At 41.5% G+C, this 27,638-nt stretch overlaps 1 protein-coding gene across 1 annotated transcript in view; it reads left to right on the top strand.

Moving 5' to 3' along the window:
- Positions 1–2,927: 2,927 nt before the first annotated feature.
- Positions 2,928–27,638, top strand: part of LOC142104358 (heat shock factor protein 4-like) — a 59,308-nt gene continuing 34,597 nt past the window's right edge. The window contains exons 1-3 of the mRNA XM_075188981.1: positions 2,928–3,117; positions 20,076–20,184; positions 20,584–20,711. Coding sequence (XP_075045082.1) covers positions 2,995–3,117; positions 20,076–20,184; positions 20,584–20,711 — 360 coding nt within the window. The 5' untranslated portion in view covers positions 2,928–2,994. The remainder of the gene's footprint in view (positions 3,118–20,075; positions 20,185–20,583; positions 20,712–27,638) is intronic.

The raw sequence follows: 27,638 nt of genomic DNA, 5'->3' as shown, positions 1-27,638 counted from the left end.
CAATTAAAAACATACATTATATCAATTTCATTGGCCAAATAACTCTTTAGCTATAGTTACAAAGAATGACAGTGAATTTGACTTAAATGTGAAAAAGCAATTGTGGGGAACTTGGATCCTTAACTTGATGGTGTATTGATAATATCAATCAGAATTCAATGTAGAACAGGGAAAATATATCCATGTATCGAGGATTTTGATATTATCAATTAGAGATGGTCGGGCTCGGTCTTCTGAAAACCGTACTCATCCGAACTTAGGAGATCCGAGTAAAACGTCATTGTTGCATTGTCGGATCTTGCGGGTTTTGGATTCCATAAGTACCTCCCTCCCCATGAGATCCAGCGCCATTGCTCACACAGAAACAGGGTTAGCAGTGTTCTTGTCACTCTCCAGTCTCCAGTGACATTGCTCATTGCCATTGCTCACACAGAAACAGGGTTAGCAGTGTTCTTGTCACTCTCCAGTCTCCAGTGACATCTCTCAGTGCCATTGCTCACACAGAAACAGGGTAGCAGTGTTCTTGTCACTCTCCAGTCTCCAGTGCCATTGCTCACACAGAAACAGGGTTAGCAGTGTTCTTGTCACTCTCCAGTCTCCAGTGACATCTCTCAGTGCCATTGCTCACACAGAAACAGGGTTAGCAGTGATCTTGTCACTTGAAAAAAATTGGAAATTAATGTTATTTAGGTTAATAATAATGTAGGAATGAAAAAAGAGCCAAATTATGTGATTTTTATTAAAAAAAAAAGGAATTTTAGGAGAAAAAATATAGGGATCCAAAACCAAAACACGCGGGGGTGGCTTTGCCAAAACCAAAACACGAAGTTAATCCAGATCCAAAACCAAAACCAAAAACACGGGGGTCAGTGAGCATCTCTATTATCAATACATATAACACCATCAAGATAAGGATCCAAGTGCGCTAGAATAGTTTTTTCATGTTAGATTCATATTAAGAGCAAGGTTGAAGCTCTTTTTCTTTCCAGGCTGCAGTATTTGATCCTTATAATCTGTCTATTGGCGCTTGTCACCTTTTGGGCTTCCATATGACAATACATTTAACTAAGCAGCAGTTTGGAGAAATCATTTTTGCTAAAACTGTATTTTTTTTGCATGCAGAGAACTTGTGAACCAGAGACAGCCCATAAGAGATGGTCAGTCTGAGTGGTCAGTGGATCAGAAACGTGTGCAAGTCGGAGACAAGACAAAAAATATAATGGACTTTTAACGTGTCAAGGTAGTGGATGCCAGATGTGTAGTAGTGAGTATATCAGCAACACTGATGGGGTTTTCATGCCCAGAGGTATCGGGTAGATCAATATTGAGCTACACGATCACCCCAAATGACATTCAGCAAATAGTGATCCCAAGGTCGCCAATGTGTCATTAATGAAATGGGCCAATGAAGACAGATACAGCTAATTAGTCAACTAACAGCTGAGCACAACAGCGGAGCTGAAAGAGACATATCAGACTGCACAATTCATCATAACTAATCATGTATGTGGCATGTCATCCAATGATTTCACTAAGTTCCACATCTGTCAGCAAAAACCACATGATTCCATGGACCCATCCTGGTGACAACAATGCAGGTCGGAAGTGGTGGAGCAATTATTTGGTTATTCACTGCATATATTTGTTCCTTAATATAAATAAAACAGTATTTGAATACCACGTGATATTGAAGATTGTTGCCAATCGGGTGAATGCGTTACTGCAATCTGCCAGTATGCAATTGGTCTCTTCTGGCAAATAATGTTTCATGCTACAAGACTAGGGAAGTCCTGGAATGTTTCCAAAAATATGAATGAATTCAGATTAATTCAGTGGCCTCCCCAGTCACCAAATCTCATCCAATCAAAGTTCTCTAAGAGGAGATGGAATGAGCTCTTAGGAATAGAGATCCACCATCAGCTAATGTGTAAGAATGAATGGACACATAACAGTCTACCTGGGCCAGCATCCTTGGGCTAAATTTTAAGGCTGTTCTGAGGGCAAATGGGGAGCAACTGACTAATAAGTAGATGTACAAAATATAGTGGTTAATTCCACTTACCTTCCGATACATTCATTTTAGTGCTATTCTCCCATTATTAGGTCATCAACTCTTAGTCTACAGACTTACCTGTGTTAGTAGATGATATCTCATGCACAGGTTAGGTTCACTAGGATTAGGGGAAGTTAGTGTACACAGTTGTTGAGATCTAAGGGTGTCCAGACCTTTGTAATACAGATTAGAGGCAAATTGATCCAGCGCTATTTATTGTACCTACAATGATGATGATCCGTAATCATTTTAATTGTTCTGTGGTGCAGTGGTGTGTACCCTTTGTAGTACGCAGGGGTGTGTTCCTGATTGTGTGGATGGTCAGTACATTGTACCACAATAATAGCAGAGGACAGGGGTACAAATGTTAGCCAAAAGATCTAGTGCCTTAAGATAGCGGCATGTATGAAACAAAATCTACAGGGAATTAACTGATTCTCACAGTATAACAGTAAATCGCGTGCAAGTAAGGTCAACAAACTGTTAGGCCAACCTCATATAGTCCATGTTAAAAGTTAACAACCCTTAGAACAGGGAAACTCAGCACTGTATGGTAACACAGCACAGACAAGTACATTTCTCTAGGTGTATGTGTCAGATATGGCCATAAAGTTCTGTATAGGAAAATGGTGAAACATCTCAGCTGTGTGTAGTATTTTGTGTTGAGTGGGTCTGTGGGATCTCTGCATGATGTTGCATGTTTGTTCAGAGCTCTGTGGTGTGAATATGAATACCGCACCGCTGGGCATTGTTCTGCACTGGGGAGGGAGTCAGTGCCAGCAAATTACTGCTGAGTGTTTAACAGTGTGACCTGGTGGTGTGAATCAGCTGCAGCCACTCTCATTGTGACACTGTGACCTCAGTACATGGGTCCCTCTCGGCTGTCCCTATCATTGTACCCTCTCACAGGCATGGAGTTTGAGTAACACCTATCTGTCACCATGCAGGAATCTGCTAGCTCCCTGGCAATGGACGGGTACTGCAGCAACGTGCCAGCCTTCCTCACCAAGCTCTGGACACTGGTTGAAGACCCTGAAACCAATCATCTGATTTGCTGGAGTGTGGTAAGTGTCAAGTCGCTGAACGGGGCAGCACAGGGCCAGCAAGGGGAGGGCTGGTGGGTAGATCCACAATATGTTGAACTTCTTTCCACATGTAATTCATGGAAATCCTTGTATGTATAAACATGTACAACTTTATATGTTAATCCGCAGATACAGCAGACAACAGAAATAGATTTATAGAATATCTCGCACTCTCGTCGATGTTTGCCATAGGACAGTCGATAAAAATAAATGTTGTCCGCCTGTAAAATAAAATATAGTGATATACGACACTGCTAAACTAATACTATCTGTGTAACGTACAACATCATGTTGTATGGGCCTGAATAAGGTTGTTTAACTCCTTATTTCCAATTGCTTAGACCCATGTCCACTAAGTCACTCATGAATTCATTTTTATACATGTCATATTACATAAATAATGTTTCAATTAAAGTTGGTGCTTTATAAGCAGAGCAGGATGTATTATAATTGATTATCATTGACCGTATGAGGTATTTTTTTTTGCTATTACTGGTTGTATATCTTACGTACCTCAGAGTATATATCAGCCATATGTGAGTTACATTTGCTTCACCTTTAATATTAACTTATGTTTAAATTGGTGTATAGAGTGTATAAACTAGATATCTAGATAATTATCTGATAAATTCAATGTACAATATAGTGCGATACTGATTGGTTATAGGGCTGGCTTGATACAACCAGTTCTAATAGAGCACCTCTCTGGTAAGGTCATGTTGTCTATATTTATGATGCGGGTTTGTAGCCGAAGGTTTATGTACTTATCCGCAGTAATATCAACTTGTGATTTCACTGCTATTGTAGGCATCTGTTATTGTATTATAACATTGTAAGTTGGTGTCTACAGTCACCTTGCCATATCCTTTGTTTGCGATAGTCTGTATTTAATAAAGAATCCTGGGAAACTGGAACAATTAATAGAGATCTAAGAATGTAACATTGCTTTGGGATGGATTGCACTGTTTTGCATTTAGTTTGCCCTTCTCTATTAAAATGTTTGTCTGTATAACCTGTCGCGAAACTCTACACAGGAAAATTCTGGGCCTTGTACCTAAAGAGTTTTGTATCTGACTAAAGAACTTTGATGAAAAATAGGCCTTGGGGAAAGCTGTACCCCTACATAATGTGTGTATATATATATATATATATATATATATATATATATACTATGGTGTTTCTCCACTTAAGCTGCTATGCACTGTCATTGGGTAAAGGGCAGGGCTGCACCAAATGCTGACTTCCAAAAAACACCTGATTTTGATTTTGGGGTAGAATTCTTACTGTAAGAAGTGGTTGCAAAAGTAATTTCTTTATGTGTGCAGTTTTATGAATCAGACGATAAAGTATGTATAAAAAGCATCTAACTAAAGTTAAATTCTACATATTTTGTTTATACCAGCAGGGTCATGGGGAGCGCAGCATAAGATCCTAGATAAAAATTAGCAAAAGGATGTAGCATTTGTTAATGAAACCATTCAAAGTCCTAATTATGGAGCCTGTAACGTAAAGGCTTTAAAAAGAGCATCTCATGCATTAGTCATAGGAAAAATAAAAACAGGAAATCATATGAGTTTCTTGATCCAGGTGGTCACATAGGCAACCTTATAAGCATTGCTTGTCTTAATCCTAGGCTATAACCATAACACTTGGTGTAATATCTTATCTAGCCCTAGTTCTGAAATGACCACTATCCTAAGCTTTAGCCTGTCACAGTGCAGATTGCTCCCTGCAGGGAACCAGTGTCACCAAGAGGAATTTTTAGCCCCCGTTCAGCAACTTCTTGGGGCCCCTTCCCTAGCTACTGAAGTCCCGGGCCCAGGCTCGATACCTTGTACCTGCTCCCCATGCCTCTCAGCACCCCTGAAGAGAACAAGTGGAGCTATCAGAGATGCACTACATCTGGCTAAGCTACTTAGTCCTGAGAAGACAAGTTGTGAAGGGCGAAGCTGAAGTTGATTGTTGGAAAAGGTAGCGTGCTCAGGGAAGAAGCTGAACTTGATGGAGAAAGTAGTATTCGCAGGGAGAAAGCTGAAGTCAATAGTTTGGAGAAGGTAGCAATCTCAGGGAAGAAGCTGAAGTTGATGGTTTGGAGAAGGTAGTATTCTCAGGGAAGAAGCTGAAGTCGATGGTTTGGAGAAGGTAGTATTCTCAGAGAAGAAGCCGAAGTCAATGGTTTGGAGAAGGTAGTATTCTCAGAGAAGAAGCTGAAGCGATGGTTTGGGTTTGGAGAAGGTAGTATTCTCATTGAAGAAGCTGAATTTGTTGAATTTGATGGTTTGGAGAGCGTAGTATTCTCAGTAAAGAAGCTGAAATCGATAGTTTAGAGAAGGTAGTATTCTCATTGAAGAAGCTGCATTCAATGGTTTGGAGAAGGTAGTATTCTCAGGGAAGAAGCTGAAGTTGATGGTTTGGAGAAGGTAGTATTCTCAGAGAAGAAGCTGAAGTCAATAGTTTGCAGAAGGTAGTAGTCTCAGGGAGGAAGTTGAATTTGATTTTTTGGAGAGAGTAGTATTCTCAGGAAAGAAGCTGAAATTGATGGTTTGGAGAAGGTAGTATTCTCAGTGAAAAAGCTGAAGTCAATGGTTTGGAGAAGGTAGTATTCTCAGGGAAGAAGCTGATGTTGATGGTTTGAAGAAGGTAGTATTCTCAGGGAAGAAGCTGAAGTCAAGGGTTTGGAGAAGGTAGTATTCTCAGGGAAGAAGCTGAAGTCAAGGGTTTGGAGAAGGTAGTATTCTCAGGGAAGAAGCTGAAATCGATGGTTTGAAGAAGGTAGTATTCTCAGGGAAGAAGCTGAAGTCAAGGGTTTGGAGAAGGTAGTATTCTCAGGGAAGAAGCTGAAGTCGATGAATAAGGCAAAGAGACAAAACTCTTTGAAGCACCAATAAAGAAATATAAATTCAAACTATGCTTATGAAAAACTTGCTAGGAGTGAAGCTTTGTAAAGGCTGTGTACAGATCAGGACAGGTCTCTTAGATATTCAGGTCTCTTTTATCAGTAGGCCCCTTTCTTTGATCATAATGCAGATTTCTAATTGCTGTGAAAAAATACATTCCTTATGTATTTTGCTGCAGTTTATCAAAATAATATTGTCAACAGTGTTCTGAGGGATATTTGTAACATTGCTGTGAGGGGGGAACAAAGTGAAAATGGGGATTATTGAGCTTCATTGAAAACAGATGTTCTTGAATACTGACTTATTCAAAATGTACAACTTCGCAAAATGATGCTTGTAACACAGTGAATGACTCACATGCACACTTGTTATTATACCACTGACCTGTTCCTAATGCATGTTTCAGAATAGAGGATATTGCACAATCCGTATTATTATGCTGCAGCACAAATAAAGTGCTATTTCAGCTATTATACTGTAAAGTGTTTATAGAAGAGAGCTGTTGTATGTGATCTAACCTTACTGAGAAAGTGGAAAAGCTTACAGACACTTTAAAAGCTCCCCCAGAGTCAACATTTGCAAATAAGCATCTTCATTGCAGGAGCAGTCATATCATTTGTATGGTAACCCTTTCAGTCAATGTTTTTCTGAGCTTAGCATGAGCCAAATACTGAGACAGAATCATGCAGACTGTTTCACCCTGTTGGGGGATAATCAGTGTAGGGTAGAGGTCTTCTACTTAGCAGAGAAAGCAATCAAGAGATATCTTCACTCAGTAAGTGAATAAGCATACCTCCCAACATTGTTATCTCTGGCATTGGGATGAGAGCAGGCCCGGCGCTCCCATTAGGCAAGGTTAGGCAGTTGCCTAGGGCACCGGGCTCTGGAGGGCGCCACAGAATTAAAATTACTTTAAAACTGTGCGGCGACCACTGACCATACCTTCCACGGCCGCCGCACAGCTTCAAATAAATTCACGGGGAGGGGGAAGGGGCTATGGATCACCACCGCCGCCCTCCCCTCCAGCAGTTGATGGGGCGCTCCGTCTCCTCCCCTCCACTCACTGCCTGTCGGGCGTGACATCATCATCACGGCCCAACAGTGTCAGTGAATGGAGGGGAGGAGACGGAGCAGAGAGGAGCAGGTTTATGGAGGCAAGTTAGTGTAAGGAAAGACGGGGGGGCACGGATTTTGAAAGTGTGCCGGGGGGGCGCGGATTTTGAAAGTGTGCCTGAGAGGGGGGGGATGGGGGGCGGATTTTGAAAGTGTGCCTAGGGCGCCAAGGACCCTAGCACCGGCCCTGGGTAGGAGGCATGACTACCATGTTACAGCAGGGGCTTGGCCACTCCCCCCCCCCCCCCCCCAGAGGGCTGCTCCTTATATACCTCCTTTCCCCTCCAAACACTGCAACATGTATGAGTAGCAGGTGTGCTGCACCGATCCACCTCGATGAATAGAAGATACCTCCCAACATTCACACCTGCGGGACAAACATGTTCCTGGGTGGGACAGCAGGACAGAGCCCGAAAATCGGTTCTGTCCTGATGAAAAATGGGACAGTTGGGAGGTATGGAATGAGGTTAGGGGACCCTTTAAAACTCCATTGTAGTGACTGTATGCAAACAAGTATTTCTCTTCTGCTATTGCTCAGTGAAATGTAATGGAGCTTGAACAAACATTTTCCATTTTCTGGATAGTTTTGCAAATTGAAAATATCTTACAATTATGAAGTACCTTATAAAAACAAGCAGAATGAAGAAACAATTCATTGTTACAGTTCAGTTGTAGCCTTCAGCTGTGTAATTACTCATCTATGATTGGAAGTTTGAGGGTATTATTTTATTAAAATATTATGGATATACCAGCTGCCCCTGATATACAACTAAATCCTACTCTTCATTGCTAAGCCCACTGGTGCCCAAAACTCTGTCCTCCAAATTAAACATAATCATATCTACTGTATACATTGTATTGTGTTTTGTATTGTTTATGGCTTTGTGTGGCTTGATGTGTTTTATTTTAGTGTTTAAAGGTCTATTATAGGGGTGAAAGCTAAGGCAATTAACATTAAAGATTATCTCAACCCATAACTTTATATGTAGTATTGAGTGGAGTTCATTAAGTTAAGATAAAATACAGAATTTTACACACCTGGGCTGCGACAATGATTTTATTGGTGATACAAACTCACAATGACTTGTTTCCCGGCACTGTGAACTTTCTAATAAATGTGAAGAGGAGGAGAATGGAAAGCAACTCTGGGTGACTGACACAAGCTTGCATAGGAAGTATGCACAAATCATGTGCCAGCCCGTTGAAGTCTTGGAGCCCCCGGCAGCTAAGGCACAGGGCACACACCAAATATGTATATGGTGTATAATATTATTGCATGAACTCTACTCAATACAGTTTTGTTTGGAATTCTTCCTTAAGTGTCTGTGAGGCCAGGGGGGGTAAATGTATGAATCTCCGGATTCTTCATCTCCGGCGTGTTCAGCCTCTTCAGCGCTTAAATTTAAAGCGGCCCTGCATTGTAAAGGGAAGTTTCCCTTTACAAGGCAGCGCCGCTTTAAATTTAAGCGCTGAAGAGGCTGAACACGCCGGAGATGAAGAATCCGGAGATTCATACATTTACCCCCAGATGTTGAATTCCTGGAACCAGGCTAAACATGATCTTCATCTTTAGCAGTCGCCTTTCCCTAACAGCAGTGGTTCCCAAACTTTTTCAGGTCTCGGCAAACTTAGAGTCTCCATGATTTTTTCAAAGCACCCCTCCAAAATAATTACCCAGCAGTCCCGTTTTATAAGTAGTTGGATCAAAATAACGTAATAAGTACTTAGGTCAGGACAGAAATATTTAGTAAGTTGTTTGCAAAAATAATACACATAAATCCAAGGGAAAAGAATATTTTTATGTATTTTTTTCAATTATATTTCTGTCATAGAATAATTTACAGATAATATAAAACAACAGCATGTACAAAAATCATCACACTGTGCCCCTTCACATTCATACTGTGCCCCTTCACGTTCACATTGTGCCCCTTCATCCTCACTCTGTGCCCCTTCATCCTCACTCTGTGCCCCTTCATCTTCACACTCTGTGCCACTTCATCCTTTCTGTGTACCTTCACCATCACACTCTGTGCCCCTTCACCATCACACTCTGTGCCCCTTCATCCTCACACTCTGTGCCCCTTCATCCTTTCTGTGTACCTTCACCATCACACTCTGTGCTCCTTCATCCTCACACTCTGTGCCCCTTCACCATCAGACTCTGTGCCCCTTCACCATCAGACTCTGTGCCCCTTCACCATCACACTCTGTGCCCCTTCACCATCACACTCTGTGCCCCTTCACCATCACACTCTGTGCCCCTTCATCCTCACACTCTGTGCCCCTTCATCCTTTCTGTGTACCTTCACCATCACACTCTGTGCTCCTTCATCCTCACACTCTATGCCCCTTCACCATCAGACTCTGTGCCTCTTCATCCTCACACTTTGTGCCCCTTCACCATCACACTCTGTGCCCCTTCACCATCACACTCTGTGCCCCTTCATCCTCACACTCTGTGCCCCTTCATACTTTCTGTGTACCTTCACCATCACACTCTGTGCCCCTTCATCCTCACACTCTGTGCCCCTTCACCATCAGACTCTGTGCCTCTTCATCCTCACACTTTGTGCCCCTTCACCATCACACTCTGTGCCCCTTCACCATCACACTCTGTGCCCCTTCACCATCACACTCTGTGCCCCTTCATCCTCACACTCTGTGCCCCTTCATACTTTCTGTGTACCTTCACCATCACACTCTGTGCCCCTTCATCCTCACACTCTGTGCCCCTTCACCATCAGACTCTGTGCCTCTTCATCCTCACACTTTGTGCCCCTTCACCATCACACTCTGTGCCCCTTCATCCTCACACTCTGTGCCCCTTCACCATCACACTCTGTGTCTCTTCATCCTCACACTTTGTGCCCCTTCATCATCACACTCTGTGCCCCTTCATCATCACACTCTGTGCCCCTTCATCATCACACTTTGTGCCCCTTCATCATCACACTTTGTGCCCCTTCATCCTCACACTCTGTGCCTCTTCATCATCACACTCTGTGCCTCTTCATCCTCACACTTTGTGCCCCTTCACCATCACACTCTGTGCCCCTTCATCCTCACACTCTGTGCCCCTTCACTATCAGACTCTGTGCCTCTTCATCCTCACACTTTGTGCCCCTTCACCATCACACTCTGTGCCCCTTCATCCTCACACTCTGTGCCCCTTCACTATCAGACTCTGTGCCTCTTCATCCTCACACTTTGTGCCCCTTCACCATCACACTCTGTATCTCTTCATCCTTACACTTGGTGCCCCTTCACCATTACACTCTGTGCCCCTTCACCATCACACTCTGTGCCCCTTCACCCTCACACTCTGTGCCCCTTCATCCTCACACTCTGTGCCCCTTCATCATCACACTCTGTGCCTCTTCATCCTCACACTTTGTGCCCCTTCACCATCACACTCTGTGTCTCTTAATCCTCACACTTTGTGTCCCTTCATTCTCACACTCTGTACCCCTTCACCATCAGATTCTGTGCCTCTTCATCCTCACACTCTGTGCCCCTCCATCCTCACTCTCTGTGCCCCTTCATCCTTTCTGTGTACCTTCACCATCACACTCTGTGCCTCTTCATCCACACACCGTGCCCCTTCGTCCTCACACTGTGCCCTCCTTCATCCTCACACTGTACCCTCCTTCATCCTCACACTCTGTGCCCCTTCATCCTCACTCTGTGCCTCTTCATCCTCACTCTGTGCCTCTTCACCCTCACTCTGTGCCTCTTCACCCTCACTCTGTGCCCCGTCATCCTCACTCTGTGCCTCTTCATCCTCACTCTGTGCGCCTTCATCCTCACTCTGTGCTCCTTTGCCCCTTTAAATTTTCACCATGTGTCGCTTTATATATGGCCCTCTGTGCCACCTTATATATGGACCTCTGTGCCCCTATATATATATGGACCTCTGTGCCCCTTTATATATGGACCTCTATGCCCTCTGTGCTCAAAGGAGAATCAGTTTTCCTTGTTTTCCTCTGCCCCTTTCAACCTCCATTTATTTTCTTACCTTTTACTTGCCCTTCTTTCTTCTGTTCTGTCTTCTTCTGTTGTTTTCGTCTGCCCTGTTCTGTCTTCTTCCATTGTTGGTCCACGCTGCACTGCTCTTCACTGAAAATGCCGGGCATGATGACGTCACGCCCAACATGCAATGCAACAGAGCAGGGAGGAGGATTTTTTTCGGCCGGACAGCAACCAAGTGGGGGTAGGGTGGCAGTCACAGGAGAGCACTTGGTGCCCTCTCCCCTCCCCACCTTGCCCAACCCACTCTCCGCCGGCCCACAGCACCCCTGTGACCTGATGTCAGCTGGGCCTTTTGTGGCAGGGCTGAAATGCAGTGGAAAGTTTGTTTTTGGGATAAAGTTCATTGTCATGGCAACGAGGGACTTTGAAATTAATTGTTATTCATCTGATCACTCTTCATGACATTCTGGAGTATATGCAAATTGCCATCATAAAAACTGAGGCAGCAGACTTTGTGGAAAATAATATTTGTGATATTCTCAAAACTGTTGGCCATGACTGTAGTAGTAGAGGCTTATTCCAGAATCGACCCTGTCACAAAATATATAGGAGCCTATCAATTTCACTAAAATCTAGTGACATCACTGTGGCATAAGGCATATCGTGCAGTCCCTTCACATCGCTCAACCAGAGCTGGATCGGGGGCCAGTATAAATAAAAAATATTTTACCATGACATATCGCCCAAATTTGAAGAGCTGGGAATCGGTACAGGTGGCATGGCCGCATTATTATGGAGGCTTGACCACACCCCAGAGTGGCGCCTAGCAATGTTGAAGCTTTCCCCCTTCCCTCCAATCACCCATTAATTGCTACACACAGCAGAGTACCCCTTTACCACTGCCATCAAAATAGTGTTGGACAGAATGCCATGAGGAATCATAGACAAGGAATGTCCAGAAATTAGTTTTACTCTATCTCCCAACCGTCCCAATTTGAGGGCTCTGTCCCGCCATCACAATTGTGACAGCTTTGTCCTGATGGAGTAATTTGGGATGTATGTCACATTCACCGCTGCTCAGCATAGCAGAGCATCTGTGAACGAGTCCCGTGCAGGGGCGGACCTAGACTTTATTTTTAGGGGGGAGGCGATTTAGCTTAGTCAAGCCCCACCTCCATTCTGATTGGCTGGCCCTGCCCCCGTATGGTGGCCTAGCGCTTCAGAAGCATTAAATACGCCCCAGATGGAGTGACCGAACCCACTGTTCTGTGCCCATGCCCTAATGTGACATGACCATGCCCCCTTTTCAGAGAACACATGTCCGTATCCCAGGTTTGGTTTTAGAATAAATATGTCAATGATGTAATATCAGATTTTTACACAATTAAGATGCTGTAATTTGCAAACAATGAGCTACTGGTTTTTATGTAGGTATGTGAGTCTGAATTTACAGAGTAGCATAATGGACAGGAATATACTCGTGCCTCTACTGACAAGTAGACTTAACATATCGGTCCTGAGTCATTAAGGAGAGCAAAACATAAAAAAGGAGTAACGTTTGCACCTGGGCAAAACCATGTTGCATTGGAGGGGGAGGTAAATTTAAAATGTGGGGACAGATATATAGTTGGGGTAGGGCATGTCCTAGATCAACTTTAAATTTCAGTGCAATAATAAAGCTATCAGGTATTTGTGTGCTAGATGAAAAAAACAGCCAGTATTTAACTTATGTGCAAAATAATAAACTAATTTGCACCCCTTGCATTGTAACATGGTTTGTCCCAGAGAACATTTACTCCTTTTTTGCCTTAATGACTCAGGCCCATAATGTTATTGCTAGAATGCATGTGTGATGTAGCTAATAGACATATTGATGGAAATTATGCTGTTCATGCCTAATAGAGGCATCATAATAGCTGTCTAGAACTAGTGTTGCACATAAGTGCATATGGAAGACGTGAAGATGCATCCTGGTGCAAAACTGCTGCACTGCGTACAACTTTCATATGTATTTGCAGGCCCGGCGCTCCCATTAGGCAAGGTTAGGCAATTGCCTAGGGCGCCGGGACCTGCAGGGCGCCTCGAAATTAAAAAAAAACGGAAATCCACGGGGAGGAGAGGAGGAAAGGGGCTATTGAATCATACCTGCATGAAGCTGCTCCTCTCTGCTCTGTCTTCTCCCCTCCGCTCACTGACAGTGACACGCCGTGATGATGTCATCATCACGGCCCGACAGTGTCTGTGAGTGGAGGGGAGAAGACAGAGCAGAGAGGAGCAGCTTCATGCAGGTAAGTTAAAGAAAGACATGGGGAGGGGTGGGGAGGGAAGCGCAGCGGCGATTTTTAAAGGGGGGGGGCGGCGATTTTTAAAAGGGTGGGCGGCGATTTTTAAAGGGGGGGGCGGTGATTTTCACACGGGGGGGGGGGGGCGGCGGTTTTCACACTGTGCCTAGGGCCCTAGCACCGGCGCTGTGTATTTGGAGTTGTATGTAACTTGCACTTGGAGAGGCAGATTAGGGCCATTAACGCACAAGTGCAGTACAGCAAGAGCTTGCAGAAGGAAGTTAAGAACGTCACTTTGAGATGCATATTATTTGGAGTGATACAGACCTTCAAGTACGTTGGCTGTGATATGTAAATTTTACACTTACACAAAACCATATGCTAGCTGTGGAGTTGATGATGATGATTGCCATATCTTTGCTGTGGACACATCTATACACTAGATTTAAGGTTGAACGTGTCTTAAGATGCATCAGGTAAAAATACAGATGCAGAAAAAAGCTGTGTGGACGCATCTTTGCTCATATGCAAATGAGGCATTCTTATATGCAACTCTAAATTAGAGCTAACAATTTTTCTTATGCTATATCTCTTTTTTCATCATACTTACCATACCTTGTTGTAAAGCCCACAGTAAACAGCTCTATTTGAACAGTATAAAATTGTATACCATTTGATCAGTGACCAGACCCAAGTTGATGAATAGACAGCCTCCTCCTTCATCTCCATAAATAGTCACCCCATGACTAGTGCCTGCTCATGCTGTCATCATGAAGAGAAAATCTTGTGCCAGCCAGGTCCGATCCTCTAAAATAGGTACTGCGGTCAGCGCTACTAGTGGGGGCTGCATGTATTTTATGGCAAATATGCCCACCCTGTCGGTTGGGATAGCTAGTGGAATACAGAATCTGTCTTTGTTCCCCTTATTGTCAGCAATGCAATACGTTCTATGTGGAACCATCTCTTTTAGGATCCCATAACAATGATACACTGACACTAGGGATCCCAGAACAATGATATATTAACACTTAGAATCCCAGAACAATTATACACTGACACTAGGGATCCCAGAACAATGATACACTGACACTTGGGATCCCAGAACAATGATACACTGACACTTAGGGATAACAGAACAATGATACACTGACACTTGGGATCCCAGAACAATGATACACTGATACTTGGTGTGCAGAACAATGATACACTGATACTTGGTGCCCAGAACAATGATACACTGATACTTGTTGCCCAGAACAATGATACACTGATACTTGGCGCACAGAACAGTGATACACTGATACTTGGGATCCCAGAACAATGATACACTGACACTTTGGATCCCAGAACAATGATACACTGACACTTGGGATCCCAGAACAATGATACACTGACACTTGGGATCCCAGAACAATAATACACTGATACTTGGTACCCAGAACAATGATACAGATACACTGATACTTGGTGCCCAGAACAATGACACACTGATACTTGGTGCCCAGAACAATGATACACTGATACTTGGCACCCAGAACAGTGATACACTGACACTTGGGATCCCAGAACAATGTGACACTGATACTTGGTGCCCAGAACAATGATACAGATACACTGATACTTGGTGCCCAGAACAATGATACACTGATACTTGGTGCCCAGAACAATGATACACTGATACTTGGTGCCCAGAACAATGATACACTGACACTTGGGATCCCAGAACAATGATACACTGATACTTGGTGCCCAGAACAATGATACACTGACACTTGGGATCCCAGAACAATGATACACTGATACTTGGTGCCCAGAACAATGATACACTGATACTTGGTATCCAGAACAATAATACACTGACACTTGGGATCCCAGAACAATGATACACTGATACTTGGTGCCCAGAACAATGATACACTGATACTTGGTGCCCAGAACAATGATACACTGACATTTGGGATTCCAGAACAATGATACACTGATACTTGGTGCCCAGAACAATGATACACTGACACTTGGGATCCCAGAACAATGATACACTGATACTTGGTGCCCAGAACAATGATACACTGATACTTGGTATCCAGAACAATAATACACTGACACTTGGGATCCCAGAAAAATGATACACTGATACTTGGTGCCCAGAACAATGATACACTGGCACTTGGGATCCCAGAACAATGATACACTGATACTTGGTGCCCAGAACAATGATACACTGATACTTGGTATCCAGAACAATAATACACTGACACTTGGGATCCCAGAACAATGATACACTGATACTTGATGCCCAGAACAATGATACACTGATACTTAGTGTCCAGAACAATGATACACTGACACTTGGGATCCCAGAACAATGATATACTGATACTTGGTGCCCAGAACAATGATACACTGATACTTGGTGTCCAGAACAATGATACACTGATACTTGGTGTCCAGAACAATGACACACTGATACTTGGTGCCCAGAACAATGATACACTGATACTTGGTGTCCAGAACAATGATACACTGACACTTGGGATCCCAGAACAATGATACACTGATACTTGGTGTCCAGAACAATGATACACTGATACTTGGTGCCCAGAACAATGATACACTGATACTTGGTGTCCAGAACAATGATACACTGACACTTGGGATCCCAGAACAATGATACACTGATACTTGGTGTCCAGAACAATGATACACTGACACTTGGGATCCCAGAACAATGATACACTGATACTTGGTGTCCAGAACAATGATACACTGATACTTGGTGTGCAGAACAATGATACACTGATACTTGGTGCCCAGAACAATGATACACTGATACTTGGTGCCCAGAACGATGATACACTGACACTTGGGATCCCAGAACAATGATACACTGACACTTGGGATCCCAGAGCAATGATACACTGATACTTGGGATCCCAGAACAATGATACACATACACTTGGGATCCCAGAACAATGATACACATACACTTGGGATCCCAGAACACACTGACACTTGGGATCCCAGAACAATGATACACTGACACTTCAGATCCCAGAACAATGATATACTGATATATGCGGTGTATATTGATTGTAGTACTGGATGCCACTATTTGTTTATAAACTCTCGGTTTATAGCTTAGGGAATTGGAATTATTAGTAGGTGTTTATAGCAATGTTTATAGCTCTTTGTTTATAGCTCCTATTTATAGGTTTGTAACTTTGTTTGAGAGCTTATGTTTATAATTAGTAGTTGATTGTGGTGTAGGTATGGGGGATTATATGTTATTGTGTGGGATGCCGTGTAGTATGTGTTTTGTTTTAAATGTGTGCTCTTGACTGTGTAAGCGGTGTAGGTGTATAGGTATTGTTAATCTGCGCATGTGTCTGTGGGTGAATAGAAAGGTAGTGTATGGCATGCTCTTGTAATGTTGCTCTTATAAGAGCAGTTGTGTTGATTGCCCATATATTATTTTCTGTGGGTTCCAGTGGAATACGGGGCTTTTTTGTTGCTTATTGGGCGGTGATGTAGCTGGCCCAAGCGGCTTCCTATCGTGGCACTTGGAACGCACTATGCGTTCCAAATGCAGAACTTCCAGGTTTTGGGTGGAGTGCACAGACGCCTGTGCGTTCCACTGCTTTGTCTGCTCGACGATGTTCTTCTCTATTCTCCCGCAGTTGTTTTCTGGCGGAGGGGGTGGATCTTTGCTTGGTGGTGGCGTGGTGGTTCTTGATGTCTTCTGGTGTGGGTGTTTGAATCTAACCAACGCGTTTTGTCCGAGGACTTCGTCAGGGATATAAACAGAAATGCAAAGTTTATTGTATTGTATTCATTCATTCATTCATTCATTCATTCATTCATTCATTCACTCACATATTTCATCTATTTTCATATTTATGCTTTTTGCATTCATGCCTTTTGGGAAAAAGTTTCTCCTTACTCAACGATAATTCTCAGAATATAAACATACTATTTTAAAATGAACTCTTTCCAGAGGTAACTTATGCTCAAAAGCACACGGGAAAACTAGCATTTGGATGATAGAGTATTCACAGAAATACAGATTATATTAGGGCAGATTGCAGATTTATGTTATTCCTGCAACATACAAAATACATATTGCCTATACAGAATACTGTAATTACAAGCCAGAAGTTGCTTGAATCACTTGTCACCAGTAGATGGCAATATATTATTTTACCTTTCTTCTTTGTATTCACTTTGGCTTGTATGGTCCAGTGGTAGAACTACTGCCATTGTAGGGGGCACAGTGGCTTAAGGGGCTGTAGCAGCGACACCCACTGCAGCAGTGCTGGTCCAAAACTGCCTGCACCCACTACCAGTACAGAGCATGCACAGTGAAGCTAAAATTGGGGCTTCACTGTGCATATGCCAGCCCCATGTAGAGCAGAGCGGAGGCCATGGGAGCATGGCCCACCCCCCCAAAAAAAAAATTCTCCTAGAAGGCGATGTAGTGTTCCACCCTGGTTGTATGCTATTCTACAGCAGTATTTACATGTACTGTACAATTATTACAGTTATTACAATTGTGGTTATCATTATTGGCACATCATGTAAAATTTCTTCGGAAAAAAAGGAATGTAGTGAGACAGCTTTGGTCTATAGAAACTCATGTTTGACACAGAATAGCTAATGATAAAACAATAACAATTTTAAAAAGCAATAGTAGGAAATGATATATAAATTAATTATATAATATATAATGAATATATGTAATATATATAATGAATAATAAAGATTGCCATGACACAATTATTGACACCTTTTGAGCAATTCAAAGGAATTTGACAAAGAGATGACGATTAGACTCAAGTGTGATAAATTAGAAATTAGAGTTACCTGTGATAAATTGTCAGTGCTCACATGACTTAAATTATCCAATGATAATAGCTTTAATGTGTAAAAAGGCCACTCTTTATTCCCTGTTATTTTGTCACAATGGTGAAGACGAGAGAGCTGTCTGAAAGCATCAGAAGTGCAGTTATCACCAAACACAAGACCTCTATAGCAGGGTTGTCCAACCCGCGGGCCGCATGCGGCCCAGCATGCCTGTAAATGTGGCCCAGCAGGAGTTTTGGTTGTGGCAAGGGGGCAGCGCTGTTAATGAAAAAAAAAATCCTGCAAAAAAAGAAAAAGATAAGAAAATACTTACCTTGTGGTCACGCGGTCCCTCCCTGGTCTCCTCCTCCGTGCGGCGCTCGCAGTGAATGTCGGGCGTGACGTCATCACGTCCGACATCCATTGCGGAGCACAGCACATAGGAGTCACCCGCGCGAACTATCAGCAGCAGTGAAACGGAAAAAACAAGAGAAGAGAATCAGAGAACAAGCCGATTAAAAGGTAAGTTAAGGGTTTTTTGGTTTTTTTTATTATTATTTCAAGGGACGCTGACCAGTGCATAAACTCACCTGGTCCTGGAGCATCACGGACCTTATCTTCCTGTCTTAATGACTGCTGTATTGAAGCCCTTCATAAAATGTTGTAACAATATCACTTGATTTTTGACAGCAGCCATTAGCATGTCATTGAAGCACTGTGCAACAATAAGGAGCATTAGCAATGTTTTCTATGTTTTTTTTGGATGATCGGCTATCATTAGTGCTAGTGTATTTTATGTGCGGCCCAAAACAACTTGTCGCCTTCCAATGTGGCCCAGGGAAGCTAAAAGGTTGGACACCCCTGCTCTATAGGGTACAGGGCCATCTGCAAAGAACTTGGCATACCAGTTTCAAAAGTGCAAAATGCTATTGAGTAGGTTACTATTCTTGGACCTGTGAAGAACCTCTGGGTGAAAGAGGAAAATTAATGAGTGAAGTCTTGAAAGGTTGTCACGTACTGTGGAAAAAACACCACGTAAACCAACCAAAGAGCTGAAGGCTGACCTGGAACTATCTGGAGTGATGGTATCAACCTGTACCATACACCACACATTAAGCCAAGAAGGTCTTTATGGGCGAAGGTCAAGGAGGACCCCACTGCTGAACAAAATACATAGAAAGGAACGACTGAGTTTTGCTAAAACGTACCTAGTTTGACCACAATTCTTCTGGACAAAACTCCAATATCTGCTGCGATGCCTTATTAATAAATGACAGCTTTACATTTTTATGCGACTGTCCCCTGAAAACATCTGGTTTCGAGGGGATTTTGCTCTGTAAAAAGATTAATAAAAAGGCCCCATAGTGAGAGCAGCTTATGTATAGTGATATCTAAACTCTATGAAGTAGTAAAGTACAACAACGGGTATCTTAAGCGCTACATACAGGTAGCTTTTATCCGTATATTTCTCTATAAGTGTACGTAGTGTTTAAGATACCGTTTCTGTACAACGTGGGGAGCTGACTGCTGGTGCCATCTGTGGGCACTGACTGCTATTACAGTGATACAGTGTAAGATGAGGATATTGCAGGTAGTATTTCATATGTTTCTCTGAACAATTTGGTTTTACAACCATATCCTTATCTGTTTGATAGGCGGGTCTAAGGGAGTCAAAGGTTCTGTGTCTACAAAGAAGTAAATCTAGCCCTGATCTATGGTCTAAACAAGTCAAATACTCATCTATCTTCTCTGTTGTCTTTATCTGTAATTTCTCCTATTGGATTAATTGTTTTACATTGGTGCCTTCTCTTGTCTTCCAACTTCTCTCTTCCAGAATGGGACCAGTTTCCATGTTTTCGACCAAGGCAGGTTTGCCAAGGAAGTCCTCCCCAAGTACTTCAAGCACAATAACATGGCCAGCTTTGTGAGGCAGCTGAATATGTGTAAGTTTATAATGATGCAAGTAAGTATGTTATACATGTGTTATCTGCGTGCTGGCACACACAAAACTGATCAGAGACAATAAAATAATTCTATGCTAAAAGAAAGACCGAAAGCCCGAAAGACAATTACAAATTTGTTTTGTACATTGATTTGATACGGGAGCACTGAGGCTACTTAAGAAGACGGTCCGATGGCTCACACAATAGTCGATTATGGGTCACTATTTGGCTAACAAATAGACGTGCGTTGCCAGCTTAAAGCATTCTCCTTGCTAGTTTGTATGTACGTGATCATCGTTCAACAGGAAATCTGCAGTACCTCGCAATCTGCTTGTTCAGGCCACCGACCAATGCAAAACCATAACAAATTCTTTAATTTTTTTTTTTTTTTTTTCACAGATGGATTTAGAAAAGTGGTTAATATTGAGCAAGGTGGGCTGGTGAAGCCAGAGAGAGATGATACAGAGTTTCAGCATCTGTACTTCCTGCAAGGACATGAGCATCTGCTGGAACACATCAAGAGGAAGGTAAGACGTCCAGGACTTACATATGCAATGTCACAAATGATGTATATTAACAAGCAGTTTACCAGTTCTAAAACTGTCCTCGTACATTCAACTGAAAAAGAAAACAAATCTGTTTTTATATATCAGGACATAATTACCAATCATCTTCTTGCCAACCACAATTATGTGACAAAATCCTATGGACTTTGTCATTATTTATTCAATAAAAAATAAGCCAGCCTGAAGAAGCCGGGTGTGAAAAAGTGAGTACACCCTTACAGCTTCAATATCAATACAGAAGGTCATTTGAGTCATGCGCTGCTAACCAAATGCAAGTCATTTTTTGGTCATCAAGAAATTCTGCCACCTCTGTATAAAAGCAGAACCTGGTCTGGAGCATTCAGGTTTGTGTCATACTTGCCAACACTGAGATTTTGTCCTGCGGGAAGGGAGCTTGGTGGGAGGTCGGGAGGGGGTGGGTTGCGGAAAATCGCATAATTTTGACCCCGCCCCTGCGTTGAAAGCATCATTTTGTCATGAGGACGGGCCAAAATGATGCAATTCACCGTGAATCACGTCATTGAGGCTCCCATCCTGCCCACTTCACTGGGAAGTAAGCAGATTAAGAGAGAATTGCCTGCTCTCCCAGGAGTCCGGGAGACCTACCAGGAATTCGGGTGTCTCCCGGACATTCCGGGAGAGTGGACAAGAATGGTTTGTAATAATACCATGCCAAGGAGAAAAGGATGCCTGATCTCATAGAGAGCGAGTGTTGCTACTCATTATCCTGAAAAGGATTAAAAAGCGATTTGCAAACAATGTGAAGTCCATCATTCTACAGTGAGAGGTGGTGTCACGGTCCGGAGACTGGATAGGAGCCCAGTGGCAGGGAGGAAGGCTGGCTAACAGGAGATGAGATGGAAGGAAAGGTCAAACAAGCCGGGTGCGGTACACAGAGAGGCGTAGAGGTCCAAAGGTTGAGGCAGAAGCGAAGTGGAGGGCAAGCCGAGGTCGGTACACGTGTAGTAGATGCTGGTAGACAGGAACAGCAACAGTTGCAGGAGCTAGATCACAGCCAAAGAGCACAATAAACAGGCACTGGAGACAGGAACTGGACAGGCTTTTATAGGAAGTCAAGGGGTGGAGCTAAGGCATGCTGGAAGATCAGGACATCACTGGAACTGATCTAGAACACTGAATAAAGGCAAGGAACTGTCCAGCAGCCAGAATAGCTCAGTCAGCAGTGCAGGTGGAGAACATTGAAGACAGTTGTCAATCTTCCCAGGAGTGGGTATCAAAGCAAACTCAATAAAGAATAAAGTTGCAGAAATTGGGATTGACTATGTATAGAAGTGCGTTAGGCAAAGAATGTATGGCTTAAATTCATGTTCAGTATTTTGTTCCTAACAGGTAACTATATAAAAGAGATCAATATGTAAAACGGTAAAATAAAAAGCATAAATAGATCAAAACAATTAAAAATTGATTTACAAAAAAATGGGGTGAACAATAATATAGATTAGAGAAATTGCTGTACACCATAAAACACACCATAAAAGGCTGATTGCAATCAGTGACAATATAAACAAGTAACAATTAACAAATGTCAGTATTATAAATAGGCTACTGGTATTTGATGTCACACTTTTCATTCATGCAGCAAGTATGTCTTTAAGCATGCAATTGGCAAGTATATCACACATGCAAAAAAAACCTCAGAAGGAGTACTGTGACTGTATGTGTGTATGGTGACCATAGAGTTTAAATATACTGTATTCTGCAGTACAACTCTTGTATAGTCATATATGCTAGAGTTCAATAAGAACCAGATCTGGCAGTCAATATTAATTGAATATGTGCTTTCAGCACACTTATCAGGTCCAGTACTAAGTCAGTCCCTTCTTTGGCCTGATGTGAGAGCGTAATGTGCCCTGAAGCCTCACTGTTAGTGTGCTGACCCGCGTTTGAGATTATGTCTCTTCCCTGATATGGTGCGGCTACTGTGCTGCAGCAATTTTCATGCCAGTACAATGGAGGAATCTGGTTATCAAACTGTCAACTCTGGGTTGCAGCAGTACACCTCTGCACAGTGAGCTACAGGCTCAGTTAACAACATGATGCATCCTTTTCATTTCATCTGTGTAGACCTGCATCAGGGAATGGCCTAATGTGTTGCCAGCATCAAAGGCTTTTTACTACAAGTTCAGGCCTATATAAGTAGCTTCCGGTGAACATCACTTGGCCAGTTTATTAAGCCTTGTCTTTGTGACCTACCATTCTGAATCATGTACCTTCCTGACAACTTTCTGATGCTTTGCTCCATGGCTTTCCAATGACTACCTCTCTGGCTCCTGAGCCCTTGCTTTGGACAATTACCTATCTTATTGATAACCCCTGGATCTCAGATGACTAAATTCTCTGGCTCTTAACCCCTGGATCTTGAATGACTACCTCACTGGTGATTCCTGAATTATGTTATAATTTAGTTCCCAGGCTCATCCTCTGTACTTAAAGGTACAGTACACCACTTCCACTATAAACTGTTCCTGCATTTGAAATCCACCACACCATGTAATCACTGTTGACTTATTGTTAGGAATGTCCATGGCCGGGTCTGAGCTTTGCTAACAAGGAGGTCCATTGCGGCTTTTCCATTTCAAATAGTAGTTTGAGAAAGTATGGGTAAATAGACCCCAGTTATGTGAGTAGTGTGTGTGTGTGTGTGTGATAGAGCTGTGTCCAGCAGTTATATAAATCAGTCTGTGGATTTGTTGCAGTTACTCCACTTTATACTTATATGACAGCTAGAAGACACAACCAGTCAGCTCTCTTTGCGGCTCTTCAATATAAATGCCAGTATTGAGAGAATATTTGCAATAATTTATCCAACACATTTTGTCCTTAATGACAGTCGACCGACATCATATGTCTAGATAATCATATTTTATACCAATTCTTAAAAGAAATCATTATTGCTATATTATAATATTAAAGTGTAAATCTGCAGTATTTTACATAGAGAGAAACCTCCTATTGATAATAAATTAAGTGAATGGTAATATATACATTGACAATTAAGTTTTTAGTATAAGTGCTGTATGGAAAACATTAAGTAGCAAATTGGTCATTAGAATAAATACTCTATGTTAAAAGCATTTGTGTAGTCCTAATAGTTTAATATCATAATAACTATATTTAAACAGTACTATTATGAAATTAACTTTATATATTTGATACAATAAAAGTATATAGGCATTTCTAATAGCATGCATTCATATTCTGAGAGTAATACAGAGAGAGAAAATTAAATACATAAATCAGTCAATTATATTTAACTATATTAGTTATTCAACTTCAAATATTAGAAAAGAGCCCAGATTAAAAATGATATTTAGACCCTTGGGTGTGAGCGTTTGAAGTAGGTAGTAGGTAGTGACTTGTTTTTTCCTTAGAAATTCTAGAGTCACCCCTCTCCAATGTTTTCTAACTAATTAAATTCAGGTGAGTTTTGATGAATTCTTTTTATCTTCTAGTGTAAAATTATTTGATAATCTATGAGAGACAAATTCATTGTTAATGATTCTAATGATCTCTGGTTTACAATTTCCACTTTATCCTGCCTATGTATTAAAGATCATAGGGGGATTGGAATAAATATACTACACTCTGAATGTCAAATGACATTTTCTCTGTTAACTTATAACTTTTCTTCATAGAGAATGAATTTTACTTCTTTAATTGGTTTGATGATTTTATTAGTTATACTTGTGCACTTTTATATTGACTACAGTGATAAAGTCCTGTATCTTTATCTAGCCATGAAGTCTTTGCCTTACTTTGTGAATGTTTGGCACTCTCTTGTATACCACCCTTGATTTGTTGTTAAGGATCTATTTCAGTGTGTTATTCTTCATTGATACATGACAGTGTTTCTGTTTTGTGTATTATTGTATTGGGTGATAAATAGTTAGTAGACTAGCACTATCTTTTTTTACCTGTATCTTCATAGCTTATAGTTAGAAGATTCACTTCATAGTTACGTTCTATAGATTTATACTTCAAACTTTCCCCATGTTCTATTATATTTACTCAGAACAGTTTTTTTGAACTTCCTATACTGCCTTACAATATCATTATTACAATCATGAGGGTTGTTGTAATTTTGAGTTTGCAATTGGTCTTTTGTATGAAGATTTCCAGATTGAGAAATAAACCCTTTTAAAGTTGCTGAACAAATTCCCGAAATTTGTTGAGCTCCTCTGTTGTATTCGCTCCCATATAAAGAGAACATAGACAATATATATATCATCTATAGGAATATTTTTAGGGATTATTATTCCTTATTCTTCTTCCTCCAAGTTTGACTTAAATAAGTTTGTATATTTTGGGGCAAACTTACTGCCCATCGCAGTGCCCTGTGACTGATTGTAGAACTTATGTTCATACTAAAAATAGTTATGGTTTAAAATGAATGTTAAATTCCCAACAAAAAAATTAATCCGAGTAGTGTTAAAAGGGGAGCCTGTCCTGTGTGGGATACAATTATATAAAGATTTGATATCACAAGTAGCCACTATGAATTTTTATTGCCACTTTATTTCTGCCAATGTTTGTAAAGCCTGACTTGTATCCGTGAGATAGCTCATCTGATTGGTCACTATTGATTGTAAAAAACAGTTTATATATTCGGATAGTTTTGAGGTAATAGACTGTATGCCAGAGACGATGGGTCGGCAATTACGCTCATTTTCCCTCACACTCCATAGAGGTGAGCAGAGATTTCTGTCAAAGCTCCGTCGGGAAGTGTCTTACGATCGTTCTTGAGACACTTCACAGCTAACTGAATTCCCCCGTAGGAATTCCCCAGCACAAAATGAAATTCCTTTTTAGTCAAAATACTGCTAAGGAAGTCAGCAAGTTCTTTTTGATAATCAAAGTTGAGTGTTTGTTAATTCATTTATAAATTGAGTGAAGCCTATCTGCTTTATTCAAGTAGTCACGCTTGTTTAGAATCACAATGCCCCCCACATATATCATCTGATTTTATTATTATGTCTTTATTATTTTTTAAATCCTTGAGAGCTGCCTGTTCTCTATTTGTAAGGCTGATTGCTTGTTTCTCAGGAGTTTCTTTTATATAACATCCTCAACCAGCTTCCCCTAGTAAGGGGGAGATCTGTCAAAGGTCAATTTTGACCAAATCTCCTATTTTTTTAGTGATTTGCATGGAGATTTCCCATTCACATAATCTACTAAAAGCAAATCACTGTGTAAATCTCCAATTTTTAAAATATCAATAAAAAAAATCCCCTTACATCTCACAATCACAGAAAACATTGATTTCAGCATTGTCAAGTGTAGAACAGGGGGATCTATCCCTCCTGCCATGGAAATCTCCAAACAATACTGTCCACTGTCAGCTCTGGCACAATGGAATAGTTCCACAGTTATATTAACTTGCTTTGCCACCAATAGGGCTGGAGATCAGCCAATCACAAGTGACCAGCATGTAAGCATGCTTGTGATTTGCTGAGCTCTTCCCATTCATTTCTATTTTAATATCAACACATTTTAATAGGCTTTCTGTACCCATTGTAGTACATTGCCTATTCAAAAGAATGAGGAAAAAACAGATGTTTTGCTCAGCAGAGTAAAATTGTCAGATTGTGAATCAAATCAGGATTTAATAGATCGGAGTGTTTGGGAAATACATTATTTATTATTATAAATTTTAAAGTCTGAACAAAATCACCCATAGTTAGTTATCCCTTTTATGTGACCAGAAAAAGTCCGTCATGTGACCAGAATTTTTTTTTTTTTTTTTTCAAAAGTGTATGGATTAATGTTGGTTCTTGTCTCTTCCAAATTAGTTCCTCCGAGGATTTATTTTTCACTAAATATTTTTTAGCAGATAAAAATTCACCCAAAGATTAGATCGTATGATGCTACAAAAAGCTACATCCAGAGATCTAAAGATCTCTGCCAACACAGTAAATGTTAACGTTAATGTGGGGAATCGAATTAGCCGCGTTGTTCAGCGTAACATCGCTGCCTCACACATTTCCTGGTAATATGTTACCCCAACATCGTGGATTTCTCCTGCCACCCCATAGATGTTAGATCTCTGCGGAGTGCCCCCATGACCGTTTTGGAGGCACTCCACAAGCAATTGCATTCCTTCCTATGAGAATACTATCAGAATAGACTGACAAAGTATGGCTGTCATGGAAGGGTATCTAGGAGAAAGCTCTTTCTCTCAAAACAAACATTGCAGTCTTGCTTAAGTTTGCAGCTGAATGAAACACAAGGGGTTATCATTTATTTAGTACATTCTACAAAATGATAGCTAGAATCTGATTGGTTGCTATAGGCAACATCTCCACTTTTTCAAACTCGCAGTTTTGTAAATATACCCCAAGATGTCTAGAACAATGTCCTCTGGATAGGTGAGAGCAAAGTGGAGTCGTTTAGTCTTAATGCATAATACCATATTTGGTAAAACCAAGCACAGTGTATCATCAGAAGAATCTCATAACAACCATCACTGGTGGTGCGGTAATGATTTGGGGTAGTTTTGCACACATAAAACTTGGACGATGCACAGTCATTAAGTCCACCATGAACTCTTCTATATACCAGAGTATTCTAGAGGAAATGTAAGGCCTTATGTCATCACCATTCATTGCCAACTACAAGAAAAGTGGTTACATAGTAAGAGGCCCATGAGCACCCCACTGCTGCAAGAGAGAGACGTGAGAAAGCCCAACTGCAGTTTGCCAGAACACACCTGAACAAGTCACATTCCTTCCGGTAAAATGTCCTGTGGACAGATGAGATGAAATTTGAGCTTTTTGGTAAAGCACATCATCCCTACGATCACAAAAAACAAAATGTAAAGCAACGGGCATGGTGTATGGTGTTACAACCCCTTAATCTAATCCATACTTG

Source organism: Mixophyes fleayi, chromosome 10, assembly GCF_038048845.1.
Source record: "Mixophyes fleayi isolate aMixFle1 chromosome 10, aMixFle1.hap1, whole genome shotgun sequence".
Taxonomy (NCBI): Eukaryota; Metazoa; Chordata; class Amphibia; order Anura; family Limnodynastidae; genus Mixophyes; species Mixophyes fleayi.
This window is presented reverse-complemented; position numbering and strand designations above follow the sequence as displayed.